This window comes from Calidris pugnax, unplaced genomic scaffold (genome assembly GCF_001431845.1).
Source record: "Calidris pugnax isolate Ruff unplaced genomic scaffold, ASM143184v1 scaffold11, whole genome shotgun sequence".
NCBI classification, from domain to species: domain Eukaryota; kingdom Metazoa; phylum Chordata; class Aves; order Charadriiformes; family Scolopacidae; genus Calidris; species Calidris pugnax.
The window spans coordinates 748,697-764,976 of NW_015090803.1; the positions used below are offsets into that span (position 1 = coordinate 748,697).

Below are 16,280 nucleotides of genomic sequence, written 5' to 3' on the forward strand. Positions count from 1 at the left end.
GTATCTGGAAAATAGAAGCCCAAAGAAAGAGATGACAGAGATCTGTAAATAAGCAATGACACAGGGAAAACTGAATAGGCAATAACTATTTGCTCGCTCTGATAATGAGAGAACTATAGAGTATAAAATAAAAGCTGAGGTAAACATGTAAAAAGGAAGGTACTATTTCATAAAGCATGCAATTAAGTGATGGAGCTCCTTACTTTGGGCTATTCAAATTATGCTTAAATAAATTTAGAGCAGAAAAAGAATCCATTCCAAGGGCTATTAATCTCCAAACTGCTCTATACAAAAATGGCATGTTGGAAATTAAAAAGCTGTGATTTTGCAACAACTCCAGCATGAATTTTCTGACAGGCATGGCCTGTGGAAAAAAGTAATTTTATTTGTGTGCACAGATTTCTGTACAATGGAAGAGGAAAATTATATTTTTAGGAATTTAGCAGAAGTGTTTTAATGTTAACAAGACTGCTATGAATTACCAGACTATTCCGAGATTTTAAAAATCCAGCTGGGATCACAAATCCCTTTGCCTTCTAACTTTAAACTCTCATGGGGAAGTATATCTGGACTATAGAGAAAGCAAAGAGGTAGCTTTGCTCAGGTAAGTTACTTTTTGTCAAAATTGGAGCAGATGTCATAAGGCTGGCAGGTGCCATCGAGTCTCGAAGAGAGGGAAACCATTAGCACTGTGAGTAAAGCAAAGCTGGCATTAGAAGAAACTGAAATGGAATGTTATTACAATATATTCCATGGGTGTTACCTAGAAGTTATTAGATAAAAGAGACCAAGTGCAGTCCTTTGGGAAAAGACCATATCACCAGAGACTTCGCTAGCATAATTAAGAAGAAAGAAGTCAATATTATTAGGTACGTAGAAGAGAAAGGGACTGCCAAAGAAAGTGGTCTTTCAAAGATTCATGAAGAGAAGAGGACAAGGAAGAATATGGCTGAAAATCACAGGGGAGACAAAGAACTGAGAATGATGCAAGCAAGCTGAGTTACAGACATTATTTTGCTCTCAGTCCCCAAATCAAGCATGGTTGATGTTACTGCTGCAGATGATCACAGAATCACCGTGGTTGGAAGGGACCTCTGAGATCATCGAGTCCAACCTTAAAAAAAACCAAAACAAAACAACCCAACAAAACCCGCAAACAACAACATGTTGTTGCTGTTGCAAATTAGTTAAAATAGATGCAAATTTCTTATTATAAATGATTGCTTATTTATAATTATTTTGTTTGACGGTGGTAAAGCAAAGAGAAGGGTTTGAAAGAGTAAGACAGAACTTCAAGGTAGAACTATAAATTAAATGGCTTTCAGCATTCAACTGTGCTATGAAACAATGGGGAGAGAGATGACGACAGGATGCTGAGAATATGCTTATGGGCAGAAGCAGGACAGCTGGGCTGATGGCACAGAGCAGAGTAGGAGAAATCCCCTTTCCAACCTTTTCCTCCTTACCCGCTCAGCCTGGCCAAGGATGCAACTGTTTCCAATTACAGGATTAACTCTTTTTCCCCCCTTTTTTTGTTTTCCATTTAAATGAACAAAGAACAAAATCAAGGAACTTTGCACAGGAGAAAGCATTTCTTCAAATGTTGAAGAAATGTTGTCATTCTCTATCCCATCTTCTTTAGAAAAGACCTCTTGAACAGTAAAACGGATAGTGTCCTGTTTCCTTATTCCCCCATACCCACCTTACAGTCTTTTACAGCTTCATAAAAGATACAGTAACTAGGCCTTTGTTAATACCCAGATCCAATTCTTCTTTTACAGAAATAATATGAAAATTAATTTCTTCTATAAAGTTAACCTTGGACTTCTCTTGTAAAATAGGAGCAGTAACTTATTTTTAAAAGAAGTTTCTATCAGCAAGAAACCCATTATTATAGATATATGACACCTTTAAGCTATTTCTACTGGCAATTCTGATAGTTAAGATTTTTTTTGTTTTGGAGGACAATTTAAAAACCATTCTTTCAAGTCATACTGGGTACAGCACAATTCCAAATTAAAGAATATAATGTGTGAAGTTGTTGGTAATTTTAATGTTATCAGAACAGACACCTTATTTCCCTGAGGTTTTTAGCTTTATCTATAAAAAGAAGCTGATATTCTGTGTTGAACATATTATAATTAACAAGCTATAAAGAGCTATGGCACATGCTCATTTCTAGTTGTTAATTTATTAAAATCATTATCTGAAGCTTCACGAATTGTGCAACTTTTGAGCAGTCACCACGTTTTTCATTTTTATGACTTGAAATCACGTAACTCAAATGCAATGAATGTGTTCTCCTTTTCCAGATGTTTTCTATTTTTCTGTGTCAGAACTCCATTATGGCCCAGCTCCTTGCAAGGATTCTTGGAAGATAAGGAAAACTCTTTTTTTCTTGCACTCCACCCTCACATTTCCCAGATTCCTGCACCTCTGAGGGACAATTCATTTTGTGAGGCATGACTGATGCTGTAAATTGCAAAGACATGAATATACACATGAAAATACCCAATTGACTTTTTACTTCGCAGTTCTCTTTCATCTGAAATAAATTGTTGTATGGATGCTTTTTGTCCAGAACATTTTAATAAGGAAGTATATACATGATACAGCAAAGCCACTGACATAAATGGAAATCCTGCAATGTAGCCTAATAATAACAGAAAAAGTAGAACACAAAGTTCATGGCACCAGTAAAGAGCCCAGATGAGCTGAACACCGTGGCAGAATGCAGCCTCTCAATAGCCCCATCTGCGCAGTACAGAGGTTACATATTAATATATAATTTCCTGAGGCATGAGAGACAGGTACAGTAATTTCAAAACAAGCACCTTTCTAGTGATCTGTTCCCTGAAACACTGAAGAGAAAGAGACATCTCTCTGGGATGCAGTGTACTTCCAGAGTAAAATCATGAACTGGTTCTGCCTGCCTTCAGGTGACTGTGTGCCTTTTAAGGGGAGCACATTCCTTTTCTCCTTCACAGATATCTGAGAGAAAAAGCAAACTAAAACATCTCCTTATGAAGACAGAAATTTATTTCTTCATTTATTTCTCCCCATATTCTGCATGCTCTTTGTAATTAAGATAGCAAGTATTTCGTTGAGGAAACCTCTTCCCAATTCACATGCTGGATTGAGCCCAGAGACATAATGAGTGCTCTGTGATGGAAATAGACAGGAATAAAACATCTCTCATAACTGTGGAGCGTTGTACTCCCTAACAATGAAACACAATCCATCTTCCCCTCTTAAGGATGCAAGAGAAAAGGAAAAATGAAAAAGCTAAGCATATGGAAAATGGAGAATCCATGAACTCTGTCTGCAATTAATCTGATATAGTCCAATATACTCTCTCTAAACGCTTTCTGAACCCCCTTGAAATCCCTGCTTCTGGCCTCCCGCTGACCAAGCGTCTCTCTGCATTTATCCTAATTTTTCATAGGAGACACTATTAAAAATAACTTTTCTTTTAGCACTTTTCAAAAGAGCCACCATCAGATCACGATTTCAGCAAACTTTGCTAATGATTTCATAAAGGATGATGAATAGCAGAAAATTGCATGGGAAAGCCATTTTGTCTCTTCGTGGTACTGACAATTTTCTTCTTAGAACATTGTATCTGTGCCTGGTATTCACACCCCAGGAAGGGCATGAAAGCTAGAAAGAATTCAGGAAAAAGTTACGAAGCATGTGATTTGATTCAAAATTTGATTGCAAAAACACAAAACCCATTCTCAGGAAACTCAAATCAAGAAAAAGTTAAGAATGATTTGCAGGATTTTTTCCAGAACAAGGTCTGCTTCTTTTACCTAAGCTCCTACAGACTATTCTGATACTAACTCAGCAGTTCAGTTTGTATTCACTTCAATCTTGGAAACAGCATGGAGCTGAGAGAAAGCTTTAAAAGGCTATCTGGGAAGAGACAGCAGGTGAATAGAGAAAGCATCAGGCTTAGAGATGCACCCTTTAGAGAGGGTTTTGTCAGGAAAAGGACAGAGGTTTATGTGAATCACTCACTTGCCCATAGAGAAGGAGAAAAGTAATGAAAAGATCAGATTGAAGCTGGGAAGAGCCTCCCCTCCTTCTACGTAGTATTGTCAGGATGAGTTAGGATCCATCTAGGGCTGGTTGATGCAATGATGTTACTATTTTCCCTTCTTGCTTGTTTCTTTCAAATGTGGATTCTACTTTCACCCACAGTCCCCACGTTTCTGAAAACTGTGCCATAAATTTCTAGTTACTTTAGCTTTGTTTCTTCTTGGTGAAAACTCTTTTTCTTAAAGGAGTATATTTTCTGTCAGCCTGCAAGTACCAGGGAGGACTGAATGAAGTAGCCTTTATGGTGACATGGTCTGCAGACATCTCTTCTGTTTCAAAGCTAGAGATAAACACAGGACACAATCAGGATGTGTGGTGATAAAGCATTCACAGGTAGCTTCCCCAAAAACAGAAGGGAAGTGAATTTCTTGAGAAAATTGCTCAAGCCACTTGACAGAATTGAATGCCTAATTGTAACAGAAATACAAACAGGCTAAAATTACAATTTCATAGGCTGAAAAAAATAATAGATTTTCAGCTTCCCCTCCCTCCCCCCTTAAAAGATGCCATTTAAGAGAACTGCAACCTCTTTATACACAGAACAAGAAAATACATATTTTCTCTCGATATTGGAACAACGTTCTCTCTGCTGACTGCTTGCAGTCACTTCTCTTGAAAATAGTAAGTCTTAAAAACTGATCTATATATAGTTTTAAAAAAATGTGACTGAAGATTATAAATGCTTTTGCACAGTGCATGGAAGTGCAGAAGAATGTGTACACAGTTCTCGAGAACACACAGACTTTAGTGAGAATAAGAAACAAAGTTGATTGTTACAAGTCTGCTATTATCAGCCATGATCCGAGGTAATGTGTATTTGAACTGCTGCTAGAGAAAACCCAGAACAGGGTGACTGCAAATAAGAAATGGTTTCTAAACATAAGAAAACAGAAACAAGACACCACTTGGACACACACAACTCTATGGGAGCGGCTGGGATCCACCCAAGGGTACTGTGGGAGCTGGTGGAAGTGTTCACCAAGCCACTCTCCATCATTTACCAGCAGTCCTGGCAAACTGGGGAGGTCCCAGCTGACTGGTGTCTAGCAAATGTGACCCCCATCCACAAGAAGGGCCGGAAGGATGATCTGGGGAACTACAGGCCTGTCTGATCACAGTGCCAGGGAAGGTTATGAAGCAGGTCATCTTGAGTGCCATCACGCAGCACATAGAGGACAACCAGGCACAGTTGGCATGGGTTTATGAAAGGCAGGCCCTGCTTGACTAACCTAATTTCCTTCTATGACAAGGTGACCCACTTAATTGGTGAGGGAAAGGCTGTGGATGTTTTCTGTCTAGACTGGTAATTTTCCTCCAAGAGCAGGAAGAGAAGGATTTCAAAAGCTTTGATTTTGCTGATTATTGTCCCCATTTTTTTCTAATCCAAGAATTTGGATTCTTCCCCAGGCTCATGCAGCCTAAGCTGCCACAACAGGTAGATATAAGCTGACAAATGTAACTGCCTACACAACAGAGATGCTTATGGTCTAACAGAGTAGTAATGCAAATCAGGCAGGAAAATTTCAGGAATTTTCACATTGTTCTTAGTTGTGCTTCAGGGAAGCGACCCTGAAGACAATGGCTTGGAGTCTTCATGTTTCATATTGCCTTTATGTTTCCTTTGCTGACCTGAACACTGGCGTCACGGTCCTTTTGCAGCACTTTCCCCAACGTGTGAACTGCTGGGCAGTTCCCACTGAAGATGAGCCCTTTGCACTATGATTCAGGTTCAGAACCAACCAATGCCTTTGGCAGATGGAGCCACAAAACCTGCTGCTGTCAGTGACTGATTTTCTCCATTTTTGATTTCTCTTTTCTTATTACATTGAAGCCTTCATATAACAAAAAGTAGCATTTTCGTATTAAAGTGTAAGTACAGTTTTGTGTGACTATGAAGGCATGTTTAAAACAAAAATAATACATGGGGTATCATTCATTTTGCATAACAATTTTAGACTTGTTTTAAAACATAACATGGTATGCTGTTGATTTCTAATGTGTTTATTACAGCCCAGTTCCACTTTTTAATCTTTGCTGATCCAGCAGACTTTCCATCAATCAAACAAAAAAACCTATTGAAAACACCCAACAAGGAGAGTGCTGTGAAAACCAATCCTATTCACCATTAACCCCCCAATATTCAAATAATCATGTAATGGACTTACACCGGTCTTTACCTCCGAAAGCCAAGCCTGCTACACCTTGCCTTGAGCTCTTCTGGTGGGTAGTTGTTCTCACCTGTTCGGAAGACAGTAACAAAATTCATTAGCTTTGTGGGATTTGGAAGATTTTGGCAAAGTTTAGCCTTTTACCCAAGAAGAGCTGCAAATCAAGTGACTTCACTAATTTTATACACAGATCATAAAGACTATATTATAAAGAGATGAAGGAAAAAGCACAACTAACTTGAATGAAAAAATGAAGGACCTAAAGAAACCCAAGTTTATATTAACGTGAGGATTATATGTGTATGATATTATTTATTTATGTCCTTAGTAAGTCTGACTTTTTAGCTAAAAGCCACTAACAAAGTCTATGAATAATGGAATGACCCATGTCTTTTTAAGTGGTCTATATTCACAATTTAACACATTTTGCATAAGATACAGGCAATCATTAGTCTGTTGTCATTTTCATTTGACAGCCAGATTTTATATTTTTACAGTAGCAAAAAAAAGTTAGGTCTTGTACTTCCAAAGCTGAGTGATAAGGCAGAAGTAGCTAGATTCCACTGAGAGTTGGCTGGAGCTGATCTTTAATGGGAGCAGGGCATTTGTCAGTATTTCACTCCAATATAGAGCATTTAACACTACAGTAATTTTTTTTCTTCTAACTTGCAGCAGTGTGGCATGATTTCCATATATATGTTATAAAATGAATTCTGATCTCAGTTCCCATTTGCATTCCCCATTGGCCTGTATTTAAACAATCCTGATGATGGCTGATTTTCCTCTCTAGCTATACATTTTCCCTGCTGAATATATAATATATAACCAGGACAAAGACGCTCAAAGAACTGCACTGAGGAGTTTCTATCCTATTAGAATCCACAGGTCTTGGTGATGTTAGAATCTAAAGGGAATGGGAAACCTTAACTATCTGTTGGTAAAAGTGCTCTGGATGAGAAAGCTGGTGGTGTTTGTGCTTTTGAAAAGAACATTTTTATAACCAAATATTTTTCTTAAAATCAGGCATATTTCTAGGCAAAGAAAAAGTAGCTGTGCTCCATGGCAGGGGGTATTTTAGCAGGGCTTCTTTCAGCATCAAAGCCATACCCATTCCATCAGTTGTTCCTCTCTAAACTTTTTGTGACTGATGGCAAACAATAGGCCCTGTGGGTGTCTGTCACCAAAATAAAGACTCCTGGAATGAAGGACAATGGCTATAATCCATGATTTTACCCAAAGAAGGAGGCTGAAGATCTTTGTGACAGGAGAATGAGCATAACTGGCCTAGCAATGCACATCATGAGTACACCCCAACCTTATCTATCCAGTGCTTTTGCGTAATATTGAAAATTCACAGGGAAATAAAAAAACGCACGACCTGTGATGCGATAACTTACTCCTGAGGAAACGTATGAATGGCTTCAGAAACCTCATTACATAGTCAAGTTCGGGCTTGTGGATTCTGCCAAGCTGAATCAAATGCTCTTCCAGACGAGTGCTTGCAAGCTCTTCCAGTTCATTTCTGTCATAGGACTTTCCTACTGAAATTACAAAGAGTGCATAGCCTTGGCACTTAGCTCGCAGGGAGATTTTTTTTAATATTCCTTTGTCCCATTGACTTGTTTCTCCAGCAGATATAATGATGATAACTTTGTGTGGCCTTGGATTGGGAGCCGCTGAGAAAATGTTAGCAATTGTCCATTGCATGGCAGAGCCCACGACAGCCTCTCCATTCAGCTGTTGAAGAGATTCTTCAATATATCTTCTTATTCGGTCTTTACTCCTGTAGGTAACAAAGTCAAATTCTTTCTTTACTGACTTCTTCCCTGCGCCTGCTTTGAAATCTGGTAGTGCATGGCTCACCACAGCAATTCTGTCCCCTACAACAGATGTTTTTGGATCCAAGGAAATGTTGAATGCAGTGACTGCTTTGCTCATGAAATCTTTGATTTGCTCAAATTCAGCACCACTTATTTTCTGTGAACTATCCAGAATGAAGGCAGCATCTATATATTCTCTCGGTAAACTGGGCCTGGGATGTTCACAAAAAGCATCTGGTTTACACATGTCTACAAAAGAATGTAATATTAATTAGCATTTTTTTAGATAAATCAAAAAGTAAATACGTAACAATGAACGTGACCACAGACCTAATGTGTTAGAATGGCCAATTTAAAAAAAGAAAAACCAGAAAAAAACACTAGAAAGACCTCAATGCAAGTTAGGAAAATAAAGGCTGACTCAAAACACATAATTCTGCACCTGGTTCTACAAGACAATTGATGCTCTGTTTCCCACTGAGATAAAAAAGTGATCACAGCAATAGAGTTGATTACATTATAATTGTTTACTTTTGGACAGGTTTACAAAACATGTGAAACCAGGTCCTTACTTCCCATTGAAAATCAATGAAACTCCCAAACTCTCTTGTTTACTTCAGTATGTATTTGATGAGGTTTTTGTTGGGTTTTTTTTATCAGGACAGAGATCACACACACCAACCACAGCAACTTCTTATTGTTAGGGCAACTTGTAAGAATGTATTTATGTAGCTATTTAAATAAAAGTTTTATTCTTATCTAATACAACTGCTGGGAGCCTTTTGAGAAAACCTTAAATATTATGGCACTAAAAGGAGAATTTGATGCTTTTTGAAAAAGCACTTTGGGTCAAGAAAAGAAAATGGCATGTGCAGAACTGCAATTTTCCCCAATATTTTAAAAAGCACAATGATCAATCTTCACAATTATGTTCTTCACAGAAGAAAGTCTTTGTGATATTGGTGACCTTCACCAAATTATTGAGGACTCTGGTCAGGAGTCAAAGTTTATCGATATTCCAAAAAATACAAAATGAATACAGTCAGAATTTCAAAATATTTGCTTGTCTTTCAAACTCCTTTCTATGAAAAGTAACTCCAACTCAGACTCAGGACATACAAGTAGATGTCCAGATTCCAGCAGAAAAAAGCACTTTGGGTCAAGAAAAGAAAATGGCATGTGCAGAACTGCAATTTTCCCCAATATTTTAAAAAGCACAATGATCAATCTTCACAATTATGTTCTTCACAGAAGAAAGTCTTTGTGATATTGGTGACCTTCACCAAATTATTGAGGACTCTGGTCAGGAGTCAAAGTTTATCGATATTCCAAAAAATACAAAATGAATACAGTCAGAATTTCAAAATATTTGCTTGTCTTTCAAACTCCTTTCTATGAAAAGTAACTCAGACTCAGGGCATACAAGTAGATGTCCAGATTCCAGCAGAATAACCAGTCTTTCTCTCAAGCTGTTAGGTGTGCTAATAGCTGCTGGACTGCACAGATTCATCATAAAGAAGTCAAGGAACCTCACAAGCCAGGACTGCCAGACCATTAGCTGAGTCACAAAGTGAGATATTCCTTGCTAATACTTCACCTGTCTTCCTGATCACTGTGTGCCCCAGTAGGAATACAGAGGGGTACTCCCCAGCTTTACATAGTGATGGAAAGACCAGAAATGGTCTTCTGAAGAATAAGGAAAGGAGATAAGGATGTAGGCTCTAGCTCTATTACCTGTCTTCACCAGGAAGATACTGGTTTCATAGAAGGCAACATTATCACTGTTACAGCTTCTTAAAGGTTAGTAAACTTGGTCATGCAGACTTTAAAGCTGAAGGACCTTGGTGGCCTTTGTCTGTTACATTTAGTTAACACTTGCTTTTAGGATGCAATTCAAGAAAATGCATCATTTTCAACCAGGCATTCTGGCAAAACAAGGATTCAAATACCCTGAAAGAAAGACATGTGCTCATTCAAGTTAGAAGGCCCCTTCTACAGGGACAGGAGTAAGGAAATGGCTCTAGACGTTTAATACCATATTTGCAGAAGCTTAAGGTGGAAAAACATGGTCTTCCAATATAAATCTTTCCTTTGAAACAGTTTTAGCAGTTATGACAATGCAGGTGATAGGTTGCCAGTAAATTATGTTCACTGGGAACAGACTATACTTTTGGAATTCAACATATCAATAAGAAATAAGGTCAAATAATTTTGCTAGGGATATGTATGGAATGCCTCAGCCCTTTTCCTTATCACACTGCTCTTCACTAGGCAACTCTACATAATACTGTATTTCTCCTTTAGTGACAATTCAAAATACTGTATTGGTCTTACCATAGCACAAAGTGCAGACCTGAAATCTTCGTAACGCATCATTATAGTGCCCATCACGAACATTTAGCACCTCAAACAATCCAGACTCATCCATCTGAAAACAAAAGATAAAGATGGCAAGTAAGTACTGCTAAGTAAGTGCTCTATGATTTCTTACTGTTGATGAAGTGTAAATTTAGTGCTCAAACTTGGCCTAGAAGATCCATGGCTGAAGGAAGCGGGCCAGAGGGAGGGATGCACTGCAGACAATCAGTGCATATATCCCAGCTGTGGTAACCTCATATAGACTTGTTCCTAATTGAGCCCTAAACCGAGATAAAATCATTTTTCTAGCACTATTGTGAAACATGCAAAAGACTTCATATCTATCTGCAACTATGCTAGATCCTCAGTTGACAGATCCTAGTGGAAATTCTGCCTTCTTGGAATCTGATAAAATGCAGGACATATAAAGATTTTCAAATTTAAAATATTTAACATGGTCAAAATGTCTGACAAAAGCTTCAGGTAGAAAAATTCTCTACAGAAAAAGCAAACTAAGCAACCTGAGTTGATGGCTGTGTCTCAGACATGCAGCAGTCCCTTTGTGAAGCTGGAACCTATCTATCTAAAACACTACCAAGGGCTTCTGATACCAGATTTATTGTTCTCTTTAAAATATTACTTCAACATTTGAATTTAACTGTTTCTTCTTAAAATATTTTTAAAAGTTAATGATGGACACAAAGGGAAATCAAATCATGTTATTGAAAAAAATTTAAATATTTCCTAAACATCCATGCACGTGTTTAGATATATGTATTTATACATATGTATTGTTTCCATGCATTGTTATATATGACTAAACTGTGAATAAATTGTCACAAAGTCTGCCAATGAAGTCTGGCATACACATGAAACCACACAGAGCTTTGACATCCTCCTAAAAAGAAGTTCCTTATCTTACAGATACCCTGGCTCTGCTAGATATTAATATTTCCGCACCTCATGGGAAAGAGATCAGAATACTTTTTACAGTATTATTTGTCTGAATTCAAAAAAGCTCCAAGCTTTCTTGTGTCCTTGTGCCAAGGCACAGACCTCTCAAGGGGTATGCGTGCTTGGGTTCTCTCACAGCTTAAAGGGAAGGAAAGTGATAAGCAGTGATAATGAACAATTAGCTTTATCAACATCAATAACACTTTCAAGAGCTGCGGTTACTTTGTGGAAGCAACTGATTTCTTTCCTTCCTTCCTGCCTGCCTTTCTTTCTCTCCTAGTATCCACCATTACAGTTCACCCCAGGAGTTACTCCAACAAGTCTTCTCTTCAGAACAAACACAGGGAGGATTTTTGGGTTCGCTGTCCTAAATCAAGGGAATGTAATGACCAGAATATCATCTGTCTAGGTGAAAACTCCTGGGAGGCTTCCAGGTCATTGGATATCAACTTTTTGGATCATGCCCATCCCCGCCTATGAACTTAATCTCTGGACAACTGTTTTTTTTCCTTACAGAAAGACCTGAAACCGCAAAACTAGTTCTTTGGTTTTGCCTGTGCCTTACCCGTGTCTGCCCTCTCACAGCACTCGCTCTGCTCTAACAAATGCAACTTGAAATGAACTTGCTAACATTTACAGGAGAAAGAAAGACAGTTAACTTCCCATCTGCCTAGGATGTGACTCTTCTCACACACAGGAAGCAGCAGCAGTGATCACTGGCACCTTGTGCAGATTTTGCAAGGTGATCAAAGTTTAAATCTGTGCTGTATCCCAGCGTACGTATACCTTAACCACACTACACCATCTTTTATAATGATATTTTAAAGTTAATTTTTTAATTGATTGGTTTTGGAAAGAAGCGACACCTCTCTGGATTAAGACAATAAATACTAGGAAATAAATAAAATTTAGTGAATCTGAAAGAACTGGCAGGTCAGATCCTGTCAGGCTTGCTTGGTCTCATGAGGAAGCCTGAGGCATACTCACAAGAACAGAGAAAGAAAAATAACTATCCAGCTGAAACCAGGACAACTCCTTAACTACTCACATCACATTTTTTTTTCTAGAAAGAGCATTCCAAAGGGATGATGGAAAGTATCCTCAGTAAAAGCTCTCAATTCACACTGGCCTAGAAAACAAAGCTTGCCTTTTAATCTGACAAATTGTTTTTAGAAGCTCTAGAGTCCTTGGCAGTAAAAGTGGATGTCCTTTACCAATATTGCATTTATCACTTTGATGAAGATCACTTACATTAAGTAATAGGGCTACAAGGAGGAGGCACAGAACATGCTCCACATGCACTGGAAGAACTGTCTTCAGATATCTCCAGTGTTAGAACACTATTATCCTCACAAGAGTTGATTCCTCAAGTCCAGACAGCAGGAAAACCACAGATGGTTCTTGCTATCTTAACTATTCCCGTGGTTGCTCTTGAAAGAACTTAGCATGCACACATGCCAATATCAGACATTAGTGGTGTTTTACCTAGCATTCAATACTTTAATTCTTTGGCTTTTTTTTCTTTGTATTCATTGCTACACATATTTCATATACACTATGGCAATGCTAGTACAAAGAACAAGAGAGGTTTCAACTATTAATAACTTATTATGCATTAGAAGCACTTTTCCATAATTCCACCCTCTTGTGGTAGCTTCTTTGCCAAGTAATAAAACAAGGAATTTGCCAGCCATTCCTAGCCATTTACTGTACCAGGCTTGCTGGTACATTGAAGGTTTTTCTACTAAACACATTCTGCGGGTTTTTACTACTTTAGAGTGAAACATTATTGACACAAAATCTCTCCTCTAAAAAGTTACCCATGTATTTTATGGTCTGCACACATTATCTTTGTTGTGGTTTGCTAATGTATTCTTACAAAATCTCCAGTATTTCCACACCATTCATTAGCATCACTGGGGGTCAGGCTCTTCTCAGTGGTGCTTGGTGACAGGACAAGGGGCAAAAGACACAAGGCTGGAACACAGGAAGCTCCATCTGAACATGCAGGAAAACTTCTTTGCTTTGAGGGTGCCAGAGCACTGGAACAGGCTGCCCAGAGAGGCTGTGGAGTCTCCTTCTCTGGAGATATTAAAAATCTACCCGGATGTGTTCCTTGCTTGGCAAAGGAGTTGGACTAGATTATCTCTGAAGGTCAGAGATGATCTCTTCTGTGATTCTGTGTGCAGAATTTGAATCAAAGTTTGATACAGGTGAGTTGCTATGCTCAAAAGCATTACATATGGGATAAGCATGACCTAAAACATTTAAGGTTTCTTATTTTAAACTAACATTATTAAGCATAAAGAGGAAAAGCTTAGTAAATTTCTTACCAGGAAAGCTTGCGAGATATGGGGTGTGTTTTCAAAAGCAATAACTACTGGAAGGACTTCTTCTGCACTCATCTCCAGGACAGCTTGTTTAACAGAAGATGCATCTGTGGCTGGCCCGTGGCTGAAAACTACAGCTATTTTTCTCACATGAGGACCTTGTAGAGTTCTCTTGAAAACGTTCCTGGCAATAAATCTCATTGCACCTCCAGTGTCCCGTCCACTGGACGATCTCTGGTAAGAAATACTTCCTAGTGCTTCGAGTAGCTTATTCTTGTTTTGAAACTCTGAGAAGCGGATGAGGTAGTGCGTAACCAAGTTGTAGGAAACAACAGCAACTCTGGCTCCCACTGGGCAGTTGCTCTCCCTGATTCTGGCCTCACTCACTATCTCTATCATAATCTCTCTCATTAGTTCAAATGTCTCAGGAGTGACTGTCCTCGAGATGTCCAAGGCAAACACCAGTTCTGTTGGATATAATGGGCATCTCGGTTTTCCTAGGAAAAAAAAAAGAACAAAAAACACTCCCAAATTATTTTGTTCCCTTGCATCTTAGACACGGAGAGTAATGCACATAAAAGCTATACATAAAATTACATAATACTAAACTGCATCCTGCACTTGATACATGCACAGAGAAGAAGAGGGAGCCAAAGAAAAATCTGCCCAACTTATTCTGGAAAGGCATAGAAGAGTACAAATTTATGGTTCTTATGAAGAGGTTTTACAAAGATCTTTGAAAAATAGTGCTAAATCATATTAGTACTATTCCACAGATGGAGAAGCTGCAGCACAGAGAGTAAAAGTGGCTTTCCAGCATCACCCAAGCAGGACAACAATAGGGCCAGGAGCACAAATGATCTTGGGTTTTGTTCAAATTTTGACAGGCTCCACATTTACCTGCACTCTGAACCAGTGGGATGTGAGGCTGCTGCAGTCTGTGCCCCCCCTTTGCTGGGTGTGCCTGCTGAGGCAGAATGCACACTATCGACTTCAAAGTGAGCTTCCGACAGTCTGCATTGGGCTGCACAGAACTATCCTGTATTTCCTGCACAAAATATTCCCTTATAAAGCTCTTCTTGGGCACAGTATGGGCCTGCTGTGCGGCCCAGACACTGATTTGATGATATTATTGCTACATTATTCTTAGGAGCTCTGTGAAGATTGAAGTAAAACATATTTCATCTTGTAATTGCTCCAGCCACGATATTACATCTACAGTCAGAAATTGTGGTGAAGAAAATAACCTGCTGCAGCATAAAGAAAAATGTAATTTAAAAACTAGAGGCTCTAGCAGGTAACATAACTACAGTAATAACAGGATCATTTATCTAGCACTCATGAAGGGAGGAGATTACTGACTCACGGTTCCAGCCAAATCCAGTGTAGGACAAAAATTTCATTATCATTCCCTATACATAACTGGTATCAGAGACATTTGGGCACAGAACACACCAAGTACTGAGGGATGTTGAGCCATAATGGAAAGAGGATAGTTAGGAAGAAAAAAAAAACAGAGGAGAGCAGTACTGAAATCATAAAAAATAAAGAAAAGACAGTTTTAAATTAATAGGTATGATAAAATTATTTGGCAGTTCAGTGTAAGGAAGTGGGAGTGCAGTTAAGAACGCAGAAGGTCAGAGAAGGGACAAGAAAGAAAATTAATCTGCTGTGCTGAAACTGCAAGATAATTAGAATTATGAAGGGTCAGAGAAGGATAACACTAGCTATATCACTCAGGGACAAGTAGAAGGAAACAAGAAGAAGAATATGCCCAGGAACTGAACACCACCACCTAGATAACAGGGGAAAATTACAAAGGAGGAACTCGTACCATTTTGGTATTGCCAACAATGGGGTTAAATCAAATACTGGGGTTAAATCAAATAAAGCTCTAACAAAATGATACAAGGCACTAAGAAGGGCTGTGAACCTCTATGGCAAATAGAAATCTGTGATATATACAAGATTTCAAGAAACTGCACCAAGTTTTAAATGCTCTTTTCAGCTCATGTTCTCCTACCTACTTTCACATGAAGAGTGCACAACACATTGTACCATCCAAATACCTGCCAGCACACACACTGGATATAAAACAGGGACAAATAATTCAAGCACTGTATTATTGTGGGGAGAATCTGCAACTGCTTAATATTACACCTACTCTTCAGGGAATGGAAATGAGGCTCATACATGCAGTAGTGGTTAAGATAATCGCCAGCACTGGCATTAAACAAAAAGGGTTTGCCTTGATTTTGAAACTCATAGCAGTCAAGCATATCCAGGAGAAATTTATCACAAGTAAACAAATCTGAGCTTTTGAGAAGTTTTACAGAACAGCAAGGTAAGGGAATCAGATAATGTTGAAAATGTCAAAAAACAGAAGGTAAGTAAATAAGACAAGTAAATAACATTTCTTTTCAGAGGAAGAAGGAAGCAGATTGTGCTTGATGGCTCAGCAGATGTGTTCTATGACTTTAGAGACTTTAATTATCTGCTCTCCACAGATTTCCTAGGCTGAGGATTTCTATGCCATGCTGCTATACCTG

At 38.5% G+C, this 16,280-nt stretch overlaps 1 protein-coding gene across 2 annotated transcripts in view; it reads right to left on the bottom strand.

Annotated features, from left to right (window-relative positions):
* Positions 1 to 10: 10 nt before the first annotated feature.
* Positions 11 to 16,280, bottom strand: part of COL6A6 (collagen, type VI, alpha 6) — a 59,337-nt gene continuing 43,067 nt past the window's right edge. Inside the window, exons 32-36 of one of the 2 annotated variants that reach the window (XM_014937855.1) lie at positions 13,735 to 14,228; positions 10,424 to 10,517; positions 7,667 to 8,338; positions 6,279 to 6,339; positions 11 to 4,381 (exon numbers count right to left, since the gene is read on the bottom strand). In XM_014937855.1, coding sequence (XP_014793341.1) covers positions 4,246 to 4,381; positions 6,279 to 6,339; positions 7,667 to 8,338; positions 10,424 to 10,517; positions 13,735 to 14,228 — 1,457 coding nt within the window. In that variant the 3' untranslated portion in view covers positions 11 to 4,245. Of the gene's footprint in view, positions 4,382 to 6,266; positions 6,340 to 7,666; positions 8,339 to 10,423; positions 10,518 to 13,734; positions 14,229 to 16,280 lie in introns of both variants that reach the window. The other variant, XM_014937856.1, reaches the window with a different exon arrangement.